The 22,355-nt window shown below is 38.5% G+C and overlaps 1 protein-coding gene across 1 annotated transcript in view; it reads left to right on the top strand.

Annotated features, from left to right (window-relative positions):
- Positions 1-9,350: 9,350 nt before the first annotated feature.
- Positions 9,351-22,355, top strand: part of LOC149249990 (uncharacterized) — a 607,156-nt gene continuing 594,151 nt past the window's right edge. Inside the window, exons 1-2 of the mRNA XM_089453532.1 lie at positions 9,351-9,715; positions 9,911-10,125. Of these exons, the coding sequence (XP_089309658.1) occupies positions 9,586-9,715; positions 9,911-10,125 (345 nt within the window). The 5' untranslated portion in view covers positions 9,351-9,585. The remainder of the gene's footprint in view (positions 9,716-9,910; positions 10,126-22,355) is intronic.

A 22,355-nucleotide genomic window follows, 5' to 3' on the forward strand; every position in this document is an offset into this window, starting at 1 on the left:
CGTGAACACATTTTCTATCTTAAGGTTCGAGGGAAAAAATTATATTTAACTTCTCTAGAGCTTCAACAATACAAAGGTGTAGGTTTAGAATACAAGGGAAACATACCCATTTTGCAATGTTCCAATATTGATGGAATTGAGAAGCATTTGAGCCAGGTTCATGGTTTCTCCTATCTTCGATGCAATCATCAATCTGAGGTGTAGAATCAATAGTTGGAAACAATGATTTTTACATAAGATGAACCTAGAAACAACATTTGATGATTTGTCACTCAAACTTCTAGCCTTTTATTGTATTGAAACTAATGTTGGTTGTGGTATTCATATTGGTAATCTAGGTTTTGTATATTAAAATAAATGAGAGCAGTTGATAGCCTTTTTCGTGTAGATTACATATTCTTTCGCTCTGATTAAAATTGTTCTCACAAATATTTTAAATGGACACTCCACCAATTATCAATATTGTATGTTAATAGTTTGCTAGGCTCAAATCAACCATGTATTACAAAATTACGTCAAGTTTTTCAAGTGACAAAACTAAACCCAACCTATTATGAAAACATTTAGGGGGTATGGTAGAGCCATAGTTTCCTTAATCTAAATGATGAAACTGAATTGAGGATTTTATTGTGTAAGCATATGTGTCTAAAATACAATTGAGTTGACTTGAGAAATCATGGAATAAAGTGTAAACATTTTCAACCAATCTAAATCCATCAAAAATCACCCATTCATCATGTTGCATATAATCACTCTTCTCGGGAGTTTGCTAAACAATTCTATTTCTATGGTATTATTGAGAAAACAAACTGTTTTTTTCTGCTTCATATTTCAACACCTTAACATTACTACACTTTTCAGGCTTAGGGACAAATTCATAAATGGAGGAACATGATGGATGTGAACACATTTTCTATCTTAAGGTTCAAGGGAAAGCATTATCTTTAACTTCTCCAGAACTTCAATAGTACAAAGGTGTAGGTTTAGAAGACAAGGGCAACAAACTCATTTTGTAATGTTCCAATATTGATGGAATCGAGAAGCGTTTGAGCCATGTTCATGGTTTCTCCTATCTTCGTTGCAATCATCAATCTGAGGTGCATAATTAATAGTTGAAAACAATGCTTTTTACTTGAGATGAACCTAGAAACCACTTTTGATGATTTGTCACTCAAACTTCTAGCTTTTTATTATATTGCAATTGATGTTGGTTGTGTTATTCAAATTGTTATTCTAGGTTTTGTATATTAAAATAAATGAGAGCAGTTGATAGCCTTTTTCGTATAGATTAAATACTCTTTCACTCTGATTAAATTTTTCTCACAAATATTTTAAATGGACGCTCCACCAATTATCAATATTGTATGTTAATAGTCTGCTAGGCTCAAATCAACCATGTATTACAAAATTACATCAAGTTTTTTAAGCTAGAAAACTAAACCTAACTTATTATCAAAACATTTAGGGGGTATGGTAGAGCCATAGTTTCCTTTATGTAAGAGTAACCTTTCTCATGATTCATTCATTCCTAAGATTGTACTGCTACTACTCTATTGTGAAAGGATTGTACCTAGGCATTCGTGGGGTGACTCCCTTATCTTAGCTAAGATGGGTCCCCATGCAACATGGTGAAAGTTCATAACTTTTTCAAAGAATGTGGATTAAACAATGTGAAGAAAAAATTGAAAACTATTTGCTTCAAGTAGAGAAGGTACAAAAATGCACATGTAGAGTTCTATTTTTGTTTTTATTTGTTTTTTATGTATCAAACATTTTTTTCGAGTAACTTAAAGATAATTATGAAATTTAGGTTTGACACCAATCCTTCTCCTCCATTGTACCTTAACATAAGCTTTTGATCAAGTGAGACAGTTCAATATTGAAAAAGAGCATCTTTTTTTATCAAATATTTGTTATTGGAACTTGAAAGAGCATCTTTGAAGATTGAGAGACAATCTATGTTGGAAAGGTTATAGGCTCTGTAAATTTGGCATAATCTAAGTGATTTATCTTTATCTTCTACCTTTCAATGACATTTTGTTTACTAATTTTTATATTCAGTGATCTTCTATATATCACAATTCTTCTCGAATTTAGGCCTTACGACGTTTCCTTTACAACATATGGTGCAATTGCTCAGCTTGCCCTGAACATCTCGTCACCCCACACACAAGAATCTATGTGGGTTTCGCAGTTATTTTGATAATTTCTGGCGTTTAGCATTTGCATTTTGCTGCAGTTTTGAATTACAATACTTAGATAGTATTTGATTTTGTGCTGATATGGACATTTTTAAAAATTTTGTTGGACAGTTTGATTAATTATTTGATATTACTCTAGAACCTTTCTTATCTAACACTATGTTTTGACAAGATGAATGAAGCTATAGACTAAGTATATGTACTATTTTTATTATATAATAAAAACAGCTTTTTTTTCTTCTGAAAAAAATAAAATAAATAAATAAATATATAAAATTATATATATATATATGCCATTTCTAGTTTAACTTATATATACACTTATTTAAATCCATATATTAAATAAGACACCAAATAAAGTAACCATAAAACAAAAGAAATATGGTATATAGCTTGATACCTTCTTCTTTTATGTATTCTTTAGATTATTCTTCAATATATACTAACTAAAAATAATAGGAAAGAGGAAACCATTATAAAATATTTAAAAGTAAATGTTTGTGATGGTATGCTTTTTGAACATGGTTGTGCATTCGTTGATGGCTTTACGTATTTATGGATGGGTCAGTGTTCTTATGGTTGGTTCTGAATTTGGGAGGCGAGCTAATGCCTCTATTATGTTTTTATTCAAATGGAGGTTAATTGTTATTATATATGGTTTCGTAAGTAGATGATGGGAAACATGTTTCATGGTTGACTCTTTATTTATGGGTTCTAAATTTCTTGGATGGTCTTATGTCTGGTTCTATGCACATTATAGTGATCTTTTGCTTGTTGTTTCCGGTTCTATGCACATAATGTTGACTTCCTTCATGAGGCACCTTAGGTTTTGTTGTTCTCTAGGGCATGATCTTGGACGGTGATGGTATATGCTTTTGGTGGCATTGGTGGCATGTTCAACATTGGTTTCATGGCACTGGGTCTCAAATGAAGTTTATGCTTATTATGTAGATCTCAATTTGATATGTCTATACTAGATGTACATGTTACTGCTCTATGATCAGAGAAGATATGTCTTTTGTGGATTTGGTTTTATTTTGCTATTTATGTACTTGTGGTGACAATGGCTTGGTGGTGTTATGTTTTGTTGATCTGGATTGAGCATTTTGTTTAGTAGTTTTTGTGGTACTTGGTTTTCTGGGTTATTTTAGTTTTATGATATGTAACAGTGGGTGGGATCAGAAAAGAAAAACTATGTAATCTTATTTGATTTATGAAATGTTAATTGTTCTAATTTACAAAAATAAAAAATGAGAGATTTATTACCTAAGATATTTTTATTAAGAGAATATGGCTTATAAATAGTTTTTTAAGATATAAAATTATGGATTAACAATTTTATAGTTTTATTTAAATTTTATATAATTACTAGATAAGATTTTAAATGAAAATTTCATAAAAAGAAAAAATATTAAATATTTAAAATCATGTTTATTATTATTTTTTATAGTTTAATATTTTTTTTCTTTTATATAATTTTTAGATTCTTTTTTAATATGTATAGTTTGAGTGATCTTAATGATTTATGTCATGTATTCCTTGTAAGATGTGTTCAAATCCAAAGTGGGGTAGAGTATATGTACCTCTATCGATTTTAGCAGTCAAATTGCTCCATAAAGACTTGATGTCTAACACATATTGATGTGAAGTAAAATTTCTAATCCCAAAATTTTATAGTTTAAAAAAGGCAACAACTTTAACTGCTATAGATGTGTATATACTCTACCCATATATATATATATATATATATATATATATATATATATAGAGAGAGAGAGAGAGAGAGAGAGAGAGAGAGAGAGAGAGAGAGAGAGAGAGAGAGAGAGAGAGGATTACTACTATTGACTTAAGGCAACCATATAATGAGTAGTAAATAAAAATTAAGAACATAAATTAGACAATAGGGGACGCTGGAATTTTCTCCATTGTTAGTTCCAGGAGTAGCTTTGGCTCGATCAAGACGGTTGAGTGTCCTCATTGAGATCAATAAGATTGAATTTTGTACTCATATAACCATGGAGGCCATCCTCACCCTTGTTTATGTCATCCTACTCATGTAGCTACTTCATCGAGATTCTAACCATGAAGATCCCTTTGTAAAAGGCTTCAAATTTTCCCTTGAAAACATATAATCAAATGCATAATATGTCAATGTTATTGCCTACTTAATTCTAAGGCCTAAGAAATCATGACATTCACTATATAATAAGTCTCCACCAACCTGAAATACTTGGTGTTTTGTTGCATGAGTGGAAAGGATCCTTCACCTATCCTTCAACCACCCTAAGAATCTAAGCATCACTCATCTCCTGTCTTTTGCATTTCATTGTAGCCTCAATTTCTTCTGTCTCCCTTTTGGCTTCCCTCGAACAATGTTGCTTTAAATTAGCCTTAGCTTCCATCACCTCCTCCATTCATATGACATGTCTGGAGCTAGAGGCTTCCATTATGGGGTGGAAATTGCCTTTCATCTTTTGCGGTCACTCTTTCCTCATTCTAGCCACCAAAAATATACCTACACATAGAGCCACTCTTTATCCTGGAAAGAAGAAGACCATAAAACCACATTCAACCACCAAAATCCTTTGCCACCAGTAAGAAGCCACCACAACTTTGGATCAAGTTGAGCAATATGAAGGATGAAGATTCCTTTACATAACTTAAAAATATAACTTAGAAAATATAGTTCCCTACTCAATTATAGGTTCGAAGGACCGTGGAGTCACTATTTCCTCCCTAAGGGCTAAGACAATATTTGTGCATTACTTTGGCTCAGATTAAAGCACTTTCTTTATCACCAACATCCATTAACTCACCACTGAAATATCTCCTTGCATTCCCTATATTTTATGGCATTGAATTGGTTTTGCACCATATTGGAGCCAATTTTGTGCATGATGGCCCATTCGGTGTGACCATCACCACCATTTGCATTAATAAATATCCACTAATACTTGTAGATTCACTTGTATGGGTATCCTCTAGGGTGTCAAATTTCTTGGATACCTTCACTAGATTATCAACACACTAATCATCCTCTTGCATTACTTGCCAAAAGAATGAACACATGTTGGCATGCATGGAAAGTAGGTTTATCTCAAGATGCACTTGCCCTTCATTCTCCCTTTCATGACCAGACACCCAATTTAGGGCACTTCACCTCAATGTTAACAACTTCACATTCAATATTTTATTTCACCTAAATGTTAATGGCTTCCTCACATTTAAAATATACTTAATATATAAAGAAATTTCAAATTAAATACATAATTTCAACATCGGGTGGAACTATAACTTTTTGATAAAATTTTTGGAAAAGAAATAAAAAAAAATCATTGAAACTGTGAAATTAATTAGATTAATCTATTAATAACCACACTTTAATCGAATCAAATCAAATCAATCTAAATGGAACTAATAAAACAAATCCCCCCTTGGTGGGTATCTTCCCTTTACAATCCTTGCGATCACAGTAACGACCTGCTGCCAACCTCCTCGAACAAGCAAATCGCTCACACACTAACATTATTATGATTATTATGGACACACATTTAGGAATTTAGATAACCTCTTTCACCATATGGTTCATGCCAAAATCAAGGCAATTTCATCTGGCTCGAATGCATAATTTCTCCTTGGTTCCTCCATGCAAACCCTTACCCATGGTAGTGACATTGGAGGTTGTTTAAGATGGATTTATTATCATGCATTCTCTAGTGAGTTTTTCCATTCAAACTTGGATTTTTATCTCTTCTCTCTTTAGGCTCATGTTGTTTCTTACTATGGATGACCTTCCTTTTTTTCCATTTTATGTGAAGTTATGTTTAGTGAGGCTCTTTTCCTCAGTTTTCTTTTGTTGATTGTCTACTCAAATTCAAAAGTGTTTTATAACTTGTAAACTCAAAATAAAAAAACAATACACCTTATCCTATCCTCCTCATATAAGCAAGTTTCCCGCCCATTGAGACGGTGGCTATGACTAAGTACTTAAAGTACAAGAACAATATAAACAACATGGAAGATAAGAGGCTTCCCAAGATTGCTTGTAACTCCAATCAAAATCACTTGTAGCTTAAGTGGGGGTGACATAAAGATGCTTGTCTTGGCTAAATCATTAGGAACAAAGGCAGATGATGCTTTGAAAAATAATGATATTAAAATTAATATTACATTTAATGATAAATTATGGTGCGATAAAAAAAATATAAGATAAAATAAAATTAAGATAGTACAAAGAGTTGGTTAACCATAATTTAAAATAATCAAAAGCATTTATTTGTTTTCATGAAGAAAATCCACATTACTATAATAATATCAAACTTTCATAGTTTTATTCAACTCTTATTTAATATAATTAAATAAGATTCCAAATGAAAAAACCATAAAACAAAGAAAGCATGAAATAATTAAAACTCTCTCTCTATATGTGTGTGTGTGTGTATGTGCGCGCCTGTGTGTGTGTGTCTTCTTCTTTTACGTACTTCTTAGATTCTTATTTAATATACATGAACTAAAAATTCAAAAGAGAAAACCATAAAAGAACAAAAGGTATGAGACATTTAAAATTAAATGTGTGTGAGAAAGAGAGAGAGAGAGAGTTGGTTCATAAGGTATTTCTATTTTTATAAGGAGAAGATGGCAGGTAGGTATCTTTTTAACCAATAAAATTTATGGATTGAAAATTTTACTCCTCTCTCTCCATGTGTGTGTGTGTGTGTGAAAATGTACTAATTTATATTAATACAAAAATAGGGTAAATTTGTTACCAGTGGATGTCTGTCACCAAAGAAACCGACATCTCCCTAGCATGATATCTATCTAATTATCATATGTTGTTGTACTGCTATTTAAATATATGTAAAGAAAAATGATAACTACTACACGCCTAAGACAACGATATATAATTAGTAAATTAAAACTTAAAACATAAATTAGATAGTAGGGGATGGTGGACTTTCCTTCATTGGTAGTTCCAAGGGTAGCTTTGGCTTGATCAGATGGCTGAGTGTCCTCATTGAGATCAATATGGTTGGTGTACTTACGAAGTCATGGGAACCATCCTTACTCTTGTTTATGTCATCCTAGTTGTGCACCTACTTCACTGAGATGCTAACCTTAAAGAGCCCTTTGAAGAAGGCTTCAAACTTGCCCTTCGAAACATAGATCGACTATTTAATATCTTGTTTCTCTTGCCTACTTAGTTCTAGGGCTTGAGCAATCATAGATTTCACTAAGTAATAAGTCTCCAACAACCTGAAATACTTGGTGTTTGGGTGCAAGAATGGAAAGGATCCTTCAACCGCCTTTCAACCTTCCTTTGAATATGAGAATCATCCATCCCCAATCTTTTGTATTTCACCACAACCTCAATTTCTTCCATCTCCCATTTGACTTCCCTTGAACGACACTACTTGAAATTACCCTTAGCTTTCATTGCCTCCTTCTCCATCATTTCCATGATATGTTTGGAGCTAGAGGATCCTTGTGTGGGACAAACATTGCCTCTCATCTTCCGCATTCGCCCTGTCCTCATTCTAACCACCATAAATCTAGAAACATACAAAGCTCCATTGTACCCTAAAAGAAAGAGGACCCAAAAACCACACTCAACAACTGAAATCCTCTGTCCACTAACAATAGGCCACCCCAACTTTAGATTGAGTTGAGAAATACAAAGGATGAGGATGCTCCTACAAAGCTTAGTAGATATAGTTCCCTACTCAACTATAGACTTGAGGAGGATTGTGGAGTTGTCATTTCCTCCCCAAGAGTTGAGACAACCTTCACACATTCCTTGGGCTCATGTTAAAACACTTTCTTTGTCATCAACACCCATCATCATTAGAATATGAAAATATAATAAAACGATATAATTGGTTGACAACAACAACACATTGAAACAAATATTTGTTACTAGTAAAAAAATGATTTATTAATTTTTCATATTTAATATAAGCTCAAAAATAAATATACTTACACTAAAAATTATTCATGTCTACAACTATAAAATATTATTGAATTTTTTATTTAAATAAATTTTAATCTTTATTTTCTAATAATATTTTAAATATATAATAAAAATATTTACAATTTAATTTTGCCATCATTACATAAAAATATTTATATTTTAATTTAATAATATTAAAAAATAAATTTTAATTTAAAAATTTCAAATAAAAAACAAACACTAATTTCGAAATTTCTAATATCATATCATTTCGAATCATTTGAAAACATTTAGTTACCATTCCCAAATCCCATGGAAAATCGAAATGATGCAAATGAATTTAAAAAATGTTGAGAATGGTTCCCTTACCATCATGAGAAAATACTAAACAATGTTCAAACCCAATCAAGTCAATCTAAATGGAATTAATATAAACGAACATGAATGTAAATCTGAAATTAGTAATAAAAACGAACATGAACATAATAGTTCGTAAAAATACCTAAAGGATAAAAACGAACATGAACATAGTTTGTAAAAATAGCTGAAGGACATAACGACCATTAAATTTTATCATGGTAATTTAGTGCTTGTATTGAGAAATTTTATGATGTTGTTGGAATTGAGACTATACGAAGGTGGAGCTTACTTCTCTAATCTATTTATTTTATTAATTAAATCTTATAACAAACCAGAAAAAAAAAAAAAAAAACCAAAATAGTAATTTACAGATTGAGCATTATCACAAACAACTAAAAATTTAACTAAACTTTATTTACCAAAAAATTAAATAGAAAACAACAAAAAAAACCAAATAGTAATTTACATATCAAACCTTATCACAAACAATGAAAAATCTAATTAAATCTTATCACAAACAACTGAAAGATGAAAATAACTAAAGAAATTAAAAAAAAAAAAATTTCTTAATTTCATCATTAATTTAAATAATAAAAAATTAAATTAAAAAAAAACATTTAACAAAAGAACTAATAATCCAATAAACTATTTATAATCTTAAAATTTTACATTATTTTCATTTCCTTAAAAAAAAATAATAATAATAATAATATCCCAACCACAAAGTGATCCAAATAGAGAAACCGACTGACCAGAAAAACAAATAGAGAAAGATAACATCCCACCCACTTAAAATAGAAAGATAACATCCCACCGACTTAAAATGTTTGTGACAAGACTGATACTATCGTAGAGCATTGATCGCAAACCAACGGTATTTCTGGAATACCCCTCGGAGAAAGGTAAGTGAGCATTTATCACAAACCAACGGTATTCCTGGAATACTCCTAGCGAAAAGAAAGTGTGATAATGGAGATAACTCACAGGATCATACATATCTTTTATTTTCAGTAATAGAATAGTAATAGAATACCGCTTCAGTTTACAAAAAAAACTCACAGGATCATACAGACAAATATGGCAACAACCACATCGGTGAGCAAGGATGTGGCAGATGCAGCATTATCTAATTCTATGATAATGGTGATAAGTCACAGGATCATAAAGACAAATGGCATCAAAATGCACATTGCTGAGCAAGGATCAGGTAGGTGCATCATCTAATTCATTCGTTGATGCCAGCTTATTATACTGTTTGCATACATGGTGTGGTCATTGTAACTCCGAGCACTTCAGGGATGTAGGGAAGAAGGATTACTGTATGTCTATGTCTGGAAGAAGGAAGACTGTAGGTCTATTTTTGTGAATTCTGATGGAAATAAACTATATGGATGGTGAACAGGTGGTCCGGTTGTACTGCTGCTACATGGGTTTCCGGAGTTGTGGTATTCATGGCGCCATCAGATTCCCGTGCTCGCAGCGGCGGGATACCATGCAGTGGCTCCAGACATGCGAGGATATGGATACACAGATGCCCCACTTGGTGCTCACAATTACACTTATTTCCATATTGTTGGGGACTTGATCGGCTTGCTTGATGCCCTTGGCGTAGAGAAGGTGTGTGTGACATGAACTAAAATTTGGTTTGTCGGGTTATGTTGGACAAGAAGAATGCCCTTTTTCCGATTATTATAATGGAATTTAGCCAGATTATTGACAGAATCTCTTTCAAATTAGATGCCCCTAGGTGGGGCCAAAGTCGTTTGGACATTCACATGGCTTTAACTTTATGAAACATTGTATGAATATTCTGCTTTTGCAGATGATACGCTCCACTGTTAACATGTTTATAGGGGATTTTAACCTTTATGGGCATGAAACATCCCACCTCACCATCAAACTAAAACGCATCGATAATTACAATTTAAAGGTTGGATTTCTTCAATGTGCTCTGACTCTCTTTTATGAGAAAAAGTATTCAAACTATCATCTGCAAAGCTTTTAGTTTCAAGGGGTGGCCTAGTACCCTGTAAAACTCTACCCAATGACAGAAATATTATTGTCAGCAGAAAAAAAAAATGATGTGTGTATAATAAAACTGAAGGCATTTAGACCACGGCGAGCGATAAAAAATCCGATCTATATCAATATCCATATCCATATGATGTATGAAAACTTCTATGGATCTGGCCGCTTTAAAGTCCTGTTCCACATTCACCTGCAACCTACTTAGGCTGGTTAACCATGCATGGACTTTTAGAACCTCTGATTGAAGGTCAATTCTTCAAAGTTAAAATATCATATTTTGCTCATATTACTCCTTAAAATACCACTTGGTCTCTATTCAGTAAACCGTAGCCCTTTTGATATGAAATAGGTGGAATTACTTAATTCCATGACAAGAAAATATACATTTTGTCTATGTTGTATGGGTACGCGCCCCCTCTGGAAAACCCCTTATAAATTGTGTTACCATGTTACGGAGACTTCTAGATGGGTTAGGAACGTTCTAGAATGGTTGGGGACGTCATCAGGGATGCAGGGACTTCTAAGTCGTTCCCACTCTGCCCCCTATGGAAATTGGGGGCTGTCAATTGCCCCTCGACTCCACTTGCCGTCTAAGAGTAAAAAATAAATTAGAAAACCTAGATCTAAGCCTTCACCCACCTCAACTCTAAAACATAGTCTAAACTTTCTATGTTTTTGCTTTTTTCTGGCATATTTTTTTGATGAGTTATACTCAAAATTTGGCCAAAAATTGTTGTAATGGCAGATTTCAATTGTTAAATCTGTATATATGGAGTGTCCTGGGTTTTTTTTGGGGATTTGAATCTGTTTATGTATTCAAAAATGCATTTCAAGGAATGAAAAATAGTGATCTCACCAAGAATTGTATCGCTTGATTATGACAAAAAAGTAAAAAATGTAGAAAAGTTAGACTTGGCCAATTTCTAAACCTTCATGCCTAAATGTAAACCTAACTCATTAGCTCTTCAATTCTTCTCCTCATGCTCAATTGCTCTTCTGTTTGCTGTGGGTACTCACAGGTTATAGGTGCACCAATAGACTTCTCCTAGAGCACACTAGTCAGTGTTTCCTACAAAGCTCTATTTCTTGAAATTGGTGTTTGTGCTAAAATATGGTACAACACACCAGTTGGCTTCTCCTACAATGCACTATTTTTTAAACTTGGTGCTCGCGCTCAAATGTAGCACAATTGCGTTTCCCTTTTTCATGATTATATCACCATTCAAAGCATTGAAGAGTTCAACAATATGGAAAACTTAGGTTCGTTCATTTTTTGTGCGCTTGAATACGTTTTCTTGTTAATGAGTAACGTTGATGCACACATTAGCCTGCATGCTCAGCGTAGTGCAAGTTGTCTTGCAATAACATTGTTCCCCTGTTTAGATTTTCTTTCCATCTCAAAGGCAAGTCAACTATTTCTTTTATGATGCAACTATAATTCCAATGAAAGAGACAATGGTGTATTTTCGATTGGTCTAGCAACAAAAACTAAAACTATTTATTGTACTCTATAATGTATTTGTTTCAATTTGCCAATTGAGTATTTGGTTTTGTAATTAATAAATTGTAAATATGGATTTTAGATTTCTTAATTTTATATTTTTATATATCTATATCTATATATTTATATTTATTATTGTTGTGCTCAACTTGCTGTCCCCTTAAAAATTTGGGGTTGCACTCTATCTGCCTTGGAAACTCGTCCCCGCGATTCCCTTGCCCCCAAAGCTAGTGCAACATTGCAACATAGCATTTTGTAGATTCTATTGGTATTGCATAGATCAGTGGTATGATCCTCAAGAAAGCACGCGAGACATTGCTCCCATATCTTTCACATATGTTTCACATAAAGGGTCTCAAAACTCGAGGAGATGCATCTTCCATAGTAGCCAAAAATATATAGTGTAGTTAATTATGACAAAAATTCAAAAAATATATCTGTTCAATAATCTATTACTAGACTTCAAATCTGGTGTTAACCATTCCATCTTCTGGAATGAAGAGGCAATTGATTGAATTTGTTGAACCTGTTGACCACTCCGTGTCAACTACCCTATAGCAGTGCACATTTTTCAAAGCATTCTATTATGTTTGAGTAATTAGACATCCAAAGATCATCATTATTCTTTGGCATTTTTGTCAAAATTGTAATCCAAATTTTGCAGCCCTGTGTGGCCATTGTAAAATGATTCTAGTATTTTTATAAAGCCATGTAAAACACATAGGTAAGTTTAAGTTTTTTAGCAAAAGTTTCACTATAAGGAGTTTTTTACCCTCCGCTAATTATTTGTTTTTTATAAACTCTTATAATTGGTAGAGTTTTTCTCCCAAATATAACCCAAAGCTAGAGTGGGGCTCGATGGTGAAGTCTTAGATGAGTCTTAGTGTATTGAGTTGATGTAAGTCATCATGCTAGATCATGTCTTAAGACTCACAAAATTTGGTTAAGTCAAGTGTCTAATTTTAATTGAGTCAATGTAAGTCATCATGCTAGATCATGTCCTAAGACTCGCAAAATTTGGTTAAGTCTAAGTGTCTAATTTTAATTATTAAAATTCCCCACTGGTCGGGATTTTAATAAATATTTTGATGTAAAATAAAAAATGTAATTTCTATAGAAGTTGATGGGGTTAGAGTATTCATAATTAGAACTTCTACATCTCAACTCTCTATTTAGACAAAATTTTGAGGGTTGATGTTATCACCTAAAAAATGATCACCTAGCCATTTTTAACTAGGTGGATCGAAATACACCATGTATGATTAATTTTAGTAAAATCACTTTCACCATAGGGAATAATTTAGTAAACCATTTTTATTAAATTATTTATGTTTAATTAAAAATCCCCATGAAAATAATTGAATAAATCATTATTTATTTAATTTTCTCTAGAAATAATTATTAAATCATTATTTGATAGTTATTTCTTAACAATTTTGACTGAATCACCTTGGAATAATTAAATAAATCACTATTTATCTATTTTTCCTTATTTTTATTTTTGGAATCACTGTTAAACCATTGTTTAAAAATTATTTCAAATTCACATTTTTTTTAATCCTTGCAAATTGATTAATAAATCATTTTATTTGTTAATTACTCCAACCATTTTCTAAAGAAAGATATTTGGCCATTTTGAATATCTTTTCCTCTCCAAAAAATATAATAAAGTATTCCTAATGGTTAGATTTTTATTTGGTCAATAATATTTTATTATTTTCCAATTCCTAATTGAGTCCAATACTTTGTGTCATGTCCCTTCTCAAACACATTTGTAACAAGGTGCTGCTACACAATTTTGGACAATTTTGGCTAAGGATGAGGACCCACCAATTTCGACTTAGGGACTTAGGAGGCAATTCGACTTAATTTGATGGCTAGTGGAATGTGGGGGCCACCCACATAGGTATTCAAATTGGCCCATTCAAATACCTTGGAGGGAAAGTCGAATGGGTTGATGGGGGGACCCGCATGAGGCAATGGAGGCCTAAGGAATTATAAGGAGGGAGCAACTCTCATTTTGGGATTCATTCATACATCTTGCAAACAAAATCACTTGACTATTCACTCTGCTATTTAGCTGAGTCAACCGACTCTTTAGTCACGAGTCTTGCAAGCGGGAGATTCAACCTCTACTTCTGGGGACCATCCGTGCCTTCCCTAGAGAGGTAGTTCCACAAAGATTTCAGGAGTTCCGGGGCAGTGACATAGCATTACCGTACAACGCAGAGCAGGGAATGCATATTTCTAAGCAGCGAGAGAATACACAGAGGGAGATAGAGGCCAACAGAGATCAGAGCTTTGTCGGAGAGTTAGAGAGCTGAGGTAGAAGCAATAAACCAACATTCTTGTTGAGTTTTACAGTCAGCAAAGCTAGCATTCCAACAGTTCGAATAGCTGGGCTAGGGGACAATGCAGAGGTCACTCAACAATTTGTTGTGGAGCTTAGGAGCAGGTGTCTTAGGCCAAGAGCTCATCCGGGAAGTCATGGATTAGATAGCAAGGGTTAGCCCAACACTTTGGGGGCATTTTTGTGAGGATTCAATTTCCAGCAGGCCGAGTTTTGCAGTTGCATCTGAAGTTGGGCTCCAAGGGGGTTGAATTTCAGAAGTCTAAACCAACCAAAATTCTTCGTGGGTTATTCTAGGTTTAGGCCAAGGAGTCCGGAGTTAAAATCACATAATTTTCTGGGCAGTAAAAGTGCACCTTCCAACCATTCGAAGTTCAGTAGAAAGGCAAATTTATGGGGCAGCGGAGTGCAGATTGGTGCAGTAGCTGAACCACCTTTAGTTCAACCATTTTCTCACCTGGGTTTGGTCATGCTTGTCCATTGAGACAATTCCAGGTGCACTATCTTGTCATCTATTGTATTTGACCTTCAGAAAATTAATAAAATGGCTCAGCAGTTTCATATTTGCAGCTTGTCTATGAATGTACAATGAGTATTTCGTTTTTATAAATTGCTACACTTATTTTTGTTTTGTATCACTTGTATTTCCTATTTAGGATCATTACAGTGGTATCAGAGCCTAGTTCTTGGCTTAGCTGTGGGGATTGTCTCCTATGAGAGAGGGGGACCAACAGAACATCACCTATCGAAGGCAGAGATACTGGAGCAGAGAAAGAGAGTTGGAGATTGCCAAACACAGAGGACAAAGGGAAAGCAGTAGAAGAGGAAGACATTGTGGAACCCAAGAGAAGGGAAGAGGTGGCTTTCGATAGCCTCCTGAGGGCCCTGAGTGACTTAGCCAAGGGTCAAAAAGACATGTTCGAAGAGATCAAATCGCAGAACAAAGATAGGACCACTCCTAGAGGGTTTTTGTTTGGGGAAACTTTTGGGGCCTCTCAGCCATTCGATCATCCCTCACCAGCAGCGCAACGCCCATCAACCAGTGCCAACTCGTGCGACACTGCCTTCTTTCGTGCCAGTGGCACAAATCAAGCTTGCAAGGGAGGAAGACCCCCCTCAGATGGGAGATTACTTCAGAGAGTGGTGGTCTATGGATGAAGACTTTAAGGAAGCCCTCTCCTTCAGAGATTAATGCAAGCTCAAGCAGAGTGAGAAGAACAAGGGTTATGGAGGACAGGGGACCCAAAACTATGAGCTGCAAAGGACCATAGGGAGGATGTATTTCCCTACTTTCAATGGCCTTGCCAAGTGCACAGCTAGGGCTTGGGTTGAGAAGATGGACACCTACTTCCAACTCAACAGGATGACAGAGTAGGAAGCCATTAAGATGGCCATGCTGCACATGGGAGGGGGAAGCCCATGATTGGTTGTTTCATGGCTTGACCACCCTAGGGCATGCCCATGTGGTTTCTTATAAGGACTTCACTAGGAGGGTGGTGGAGCGTTTTGATTAGAGGGATCTAGAGGCCCATTTCAGAGAGCTGGCCCAACTGCGCCAGACAAGCAACCCAAAGCAGTACATATTTGAGTTTCTGCGAGTGTCAGTGATGGTCCCAGATCTATCCGAGGCAAGGAGGGTGTATACCTTCATTGAGGGCTTTCTTGAGCCCTTGCGTGGACTGGTGAAGTCACGCAGACCCTCCACACTGCAGGAAGCAGTCTTGTGCACCAGAGATCTACAGGGGGCCATCCCCAAGACTAGAGCACCTTTTCTTGCACGGACCCCTTTTCCACAAAAGGGGCATGAGACTAGACCTCCACCTCAGAGGACCACACAGGGGAGGGGGCAGTTAGATGATGAGACACGGAAGGACCTTAGGAGGAGGAAGTTGTGCTTCACATGTAGGGAGCCCTGGGCACCAGGCCATCGGTGCACGCCGACATAGCACACTACATTGAGGTTTTTTCTGACAATGACCAGGAGGACGAGGTGGAGCAGGATTGTGGTGTGGCAGAGGGTGAGAGTTTGGCTGATAGAGGGCCACCACCACCGCCTCCATAGGGTGGGGCATCCCTTGCCCCAGTGGGGGGAGTCCTTGCTTCCTTATGCGGGATTCCCAAATTTTTGACACTGAGAATCAAAGGCACTGTACAGGGGCAAAGGGTATCCATTCTAGTTGATAGTGGGGCTACCCACAATTTCATAGATGCGCAGTTGGTGCAGAGGAGGGGCCTCACCACAGCTGAGTTTGAGGGCTTCTCAGTCCTAGTACTAGGTGACTGTACCATACAGTGCACTAGATATGTGCCTTCCTTGATAGTAGTTATGGGGAACTACTCAATGACAGACCATTTCTTTGTGGTCGATGTGCCAGACACCAACGTGGTGATGGGTGTCCAGTGGCTGTATTCCCTTGGGCGAGTCACGACAGATTGGAGGAAGCCAGAGATGGAGTTCATTGGGCCGGATGGCAAACTGGTAGTTTTGAGAGGCATGTAGTCTTATCCACCTCAGACAGTTTCGGCCCACAGATGGAGGTAAACCTACAACATGGGGACATTGCATGGGCAGTTGAGCTGAGGATCTCAGAGGCTGGGGGACAGGCTTAGCCACCACTAACAGACATACATGCTTTGCTGGACAGATACGCAGTGGTGTTTGGGGACATTCCACTAGGGCAGCCACCAGACAGAGGATTTGAGCACACTATTGAGTTGGAGCCGGGTGTGCAGGCAGTGATCACCACCCCTTACAGGCATCCCAATGTCTCTAAGGATGAGATACAGAAGGCCATCCAGGAGCTGCTAGCATTGGGCCATATCAGGCCAAGTTCCAGTCCTTTCGCTTCTTCAGTGGTGCTGGTGAAGAAGAAGGATGGAACCCTTCAGATGTGCATTGACTACCGAGCCCTCAACCGGAAGACACTGAAGAACCGGTACCCCATTCCCCGCATAGATGAGTTGATGGATGAGCTTAGAGGAGCCAAGTACTTCTCTAAGATCGATTTGCGTTTAGGGTACCACCAGATCAGGGTGAGGGATCAGGATATCCCTAAGAGAACTTTCCAGTGCCACTATGGGCACTTCGAGTTCCTGGTCATGCCATTTAGGCTGACCAATGCTCTGACCACCTTCCAGTCATGCATGAACCATGTCTTTTGGGGACAGTTGAGGAGGTTCGTGCTAGTTTTCTTCGATGACATTTTGATTTACAACCGGACATGGGAGGAGCACCTCCAACACTTGGAGGAGGTATTGCGCATTCTGGAGGAGCAATAGTTTTATGCCAAGCTCTCCAAGTGCGAGTTTGGGTTGATAGGGATGCTCTACCTAGGGCATACCATTGGTGCTGAGGGGGTGAAGGTCCACGAGGAGAAGATTCGGGCCATCCGGGATTGGCTAGTACCCTGAAATGTGACTACGCTGAGGGGCTTCTTGGGCATTTGCACCTACTACCGAAAGTTTGTCAAGGGGTTCTCACAGCTGGCAGCACCTTTGACAAGTTGATTGACTTGACCAAGGGAGGGGCCTTCGCATGGACTGATGGAGCACAGGTTGCCTTTGATTGCCTCAAGGAGGTGATGGGCAGTTGCCCAGTCTTGGCACTTTCAGATTTTTCCCAGCCATTTACTGTGGAGTGTGATGCATCTAGGGTAGTAGTTGGAGTAGTATTGTCACAGGAGGGGCATCCCATTGCTTTCGAGAGTCGGAAGCTCCTGCCACATGAGCTGTCATATTCCATATATGACAAGGAGATGCTGGCCATCATGCATGAATTGGCCAAATTTCGTGAGTACTTGGTGGGCAACAGGTTTCGAGTGAAGACCGATCACAACAGTCTTCGACACTTCATGGGGTAGCAGGGCCTCAATGATAGGTAACAGAGATGGGTCAACAAGGTGCATGCCTATGACTTCGATATAGAGTATGTGCGGGGGAAGCACAATGTGCTGGTCGATACTCTATCTCGAAGATCAGCTGGGTTATCCGTCATGAGCATCTGCCATGATTGGAAGGCTCAGTTGTTGGTGGAGTACTCCAAGGATAGGAGGGCATGCAAGGTATTGGTAGGTCCCATGTAGATGAGCATTACCGAGTGATGGATGAGGTCATCTATTACAAGGGGTGCATTTTCTTAGTGCCCAACTCGCATTTGAGGGAGAGAGTGCTCTAGGCGGCACATGATTCAGCATTATCTGGGCACCAAGGGTTCCAAAAACTTATATGGCTTTCAGGGAGAGATTCGCGTGGAAGGGCCTAAAGGGGGGTGTGCTGCAACACATACGAGAGTGTGAGGCTTGTCAGAGGAACAAAGTGGAATTGATCCACCTCGTAGGATTGCTACAACCACTTCCCATCCTTGAGGGGAAATGGGAAAGTATTTCTATGGATTTCATCATAGGGCTCCCCATAGTGCATGGGAAGGACTACATCTATGTAGTGGTTGACAAGTTGACCAAATTTGCCCACTTTTTCGCCATCCCCACTAGATACATAGCTGCACAGGTTGCAGGTTGTTCTTCCGAGAGATTTTCAGGTTGCACGGGCTCCCCAAGAACATAGTGAGCGACGTGACATCAGATTCATATGAGGCTTTTGGCAGGAGCTCTTCAGACCGGTAGGGACTGAGCTCACTCCTAGCACCAACTACCATCCTCAGACAGATGGCCAGACCGAGAGAGTTAACTAGTGGCTGGAGGGGTACTTAAGGAACTGCGTGATGGGTCAGCAGAGGGCTTGTATTCGGTGGTTACATCTGGGCGAGTACTGCTACAACACCACGCACCACATGTCCATCGGTATGACTCTTTTCCGTGCTCTATATGGATATGATGCATTATCTTTTGCTGACATTGTTTTTGGAGATAACCGGGCCCCAAAGGCCAAAGACTGGGTCTAAGAGAGCCAAGACATCCTCAAGGTTCTCAAGGATAATTTAGTGACTGCCCAGAATCAACAGAAAGTATAGGCAGACCAACATAGGACAGAGAGGCACTTCAAGGAGGGGAACTTTGTCATGTTCCTTCTCAAACACATTTGTAACTGGGTGCAACTACACAATTTTGGCGAAGAGAACCCAACATTTTCGACTTAGGGACTTAGGAGGCAATTCGACTTAATTTGGTTGCTAGTGGAATGTGATGGCCACCTGCATGGGAATTTGAATTGGCCCATTTGAATAGCTTGGAGGGAAAGTCAAATAGGTGGATGGAGGGGCCCACATGAGGCAAGGGAGGCCCAAGGAGTTATAAGGAGGGAGCAACTCTCATTTAGGTATTCATTCATATACATCTTGCAAACAAAATCACTTGGCTGTTCACTCTGCTGTTTAGCTGAGTCAACCGACTGTTTAGCCACGAATCTCTCAAGCGGGAGATTCAACCTCTACTTCGGGGGACCATCCGTGCCCGCCCTAGAGAGGCAATTCTACAAGGATTTCAGGAGTTCCGGGGCAGTGACATAGCACCACCAACCAACGCAGAGCAAAGAGTGCGTATTTCTGGGCAGTTAGGAAACACGCAGATGGAGATTGAGGCAAGCAAAGATCTGATTGCTTGTCCGGGAGTTAGGAAGATGAGGTAGCAACATTAGACTAGCGTTCTTGTTGGGTTTTACAGCCAGTTGAGCCAACATTCCAGCAATTTGAACTGCTGGGTTGGGGGACAGCACAAAGGCCACACAACATATTTTTGTGGTACTTGGGAGCAGTTGAGTTGGGCCAAGAGATCATCCCGGGAGTCAGGGATTGGATAGCACAGGTGAACTCAGCATTTTGGAGAAGTTTTCAGGTGGATTTATAGGCAGTTTCCAGCAAGTCGAAATTGGCAGGTAGAGCTAAGGTGAGGCTCCAAGGGGGTTGAAAATCAGAATTCTAAACTAGCCAAAATCCTTTCTGAGTTTTTCTGGGTTTTTGACAAGGATCCCAAATATAAAGTTTCATAATTTTTGAGCACTGGAGGTGGTGTTTTAAGCCATATATTTGCAGCAGACAGTGTAGAATTGTTGGGGATTGAATAGTGCCTTTGGGGGTCGATTTTGGGAAGTCCAAATCGGGCCAAACCATTTCTGGGTTTTGGCCAAGGAGTCCGGGGTTAAAAGCATATAAATTTCTGGGCAGTTTCACTGCACCTTCTAGCCATTCGAACTTCAGCAGAGCAGTAGTTTCTTAGCAGCGCAGTGCAGATTGGTGCAACAGCTGGGCAACCTTCAACTCAACCATTTTCCTACTTGGGTTTGGTCTTGCTTGTCCTTTCATACAAGCCCAGGTGCACCATTCCATTATCTATTGTAATTGACTTGCAAAAATATAATAAAATGGTTCAGAAGTTCTCCATTTGCAGCTTTTATATGGTTGTTTGCTGAATATTTTGTTTTTGTAATTTGTTGCATGTATTATTTGCTTGTTATCACTTGTATTCCTATTAAGGATCATTATAGTGGTATTAGAGCATGATCTTGGCCCAGCCGTGGGAAATTAGCTAGAAGATCATGGAAGCTTTGGGTATGAGTGCACAATGATGGGTGAAACCGAAGACAAACCCATGGCTCAAGGGAAATCCAGTATGCAGAAATTCTGGGGTAGAATTCATTGGGACGATGAGAGGTTGGCCCAGTTGAGGAGGGTGATAGACCAAACCCATCCTCACCCTTACAACAAAGACGTTAGAGGTGAGCAGGCCGTGGGGGTGCAACCATCTACATCGTGTGGGGAAAGTCGACCAGATCAGGGCACCAGATCTCCTGAAAAGGAGCAGACAGGACAAAGACGGTTAGAGGGTGAGACCAGGGGGCGCTTTTGCTGGTGGAGACCTGGCTTTAGATATCAGGAGCTTGAGGAGGAGGTTGAGCATGATGCTGAGAGCCCACATGATGGTGAGGAGCACATCGATATACCCAGTGTGGCGCAGGAGTCACCTTTATTAGAGACCTCTTTGATAGCCCCAGTTGACACCCTGGTGGAGAGGATAGAGCCTACTCACATAGAGCCATTTGTTGAGGGGGTGCCATCCCTGGACGAGATGCCAATAGTTGCTGAGGTATTTGGAGCCGTGACTGAGTTTACAGGAAATAGATTCCTACGACAATTCCATCAGTTCCAGGCCGACCTTCTAGCATTAAAAAAGAAGGCCACGTTAGTGCGAGAGGCGATTCTGCAGCAGAACGAGGAGCTAGAGGGCATGAGAGCGTTTGTGCCGAGTCCACAATCAAATTGGCTCACGTTGGGGAGTACTTGGATTCCTTACTGGTGCAGCTAGAGTGCATGTTGGAGTGTGAGAGCAACTCTCTTCGGGCATACATAGACGGGGTTGGTAGCACTGTTAGGTTACCTTGGCCCATTGGACAGAGGGAGACAGAGCTACCTAGTTAGATTGTATGTATTGACCAGGATAGCAAGATGAGATGACTTGAGTTGCACAGGGTGCAACACTCGCATGCTGGGGTTGTTCTATGTGTGGGAGTTCGTGCATTCAATCCCTCTCTTAGGGTTGGGTGGCGAGAGATTCTGAGTTGGTACCCGGTGGAGTGGACTATGGAGATGGTAGTGGACCTAGGTGGAGCTCAGCAGGAGTTTCCAGGCACTAGGGATGCTAGAAGCCCCGAATGGCATTGGGATCTGGGAGGGACCACCTATCATTTCCCATGTATGCTGGTTGACTACAACCGGGATGGTACAGTTGACCTAGCAGTTGAGCATGCACATTCGCTAGGGGAGTCTCGATCAACACCAGTGGCCGAGCAGTTTATGGATAGACTCTTTTGGTTTTCTTGGTATGGCATTTGTAGACGGGATTGCTGGGTGATCAACATACTCTAGCACGAGTTTTTCGGAGGAGGTGGCATTGGCAGGCCACCAGATGGTGCCTTGCATGGAGCTGGGGGCTCTTCACTTTTGTGCGGGGCACAGAGGATGCAGAGGAGCAGAGCAGTGGTGGCATCACTGTTGACACATAGGGAGTGTCACTTCTC

Source organism: Pinus tabuliformis, chromosome 7, assembly GCF_031772625.1.
Source record: "Pinus tabuliformis cultivar Carrire ecotype Pingquan chromosome 7, CPIR1, whole genome shotgun sequence".
Lineage (NCBI taxonomy): Eukaryota > Viridiplantae > Streptophyta > Pinopsida > Pinales > Pinaceae > Pinus > Pinus tabuliformis.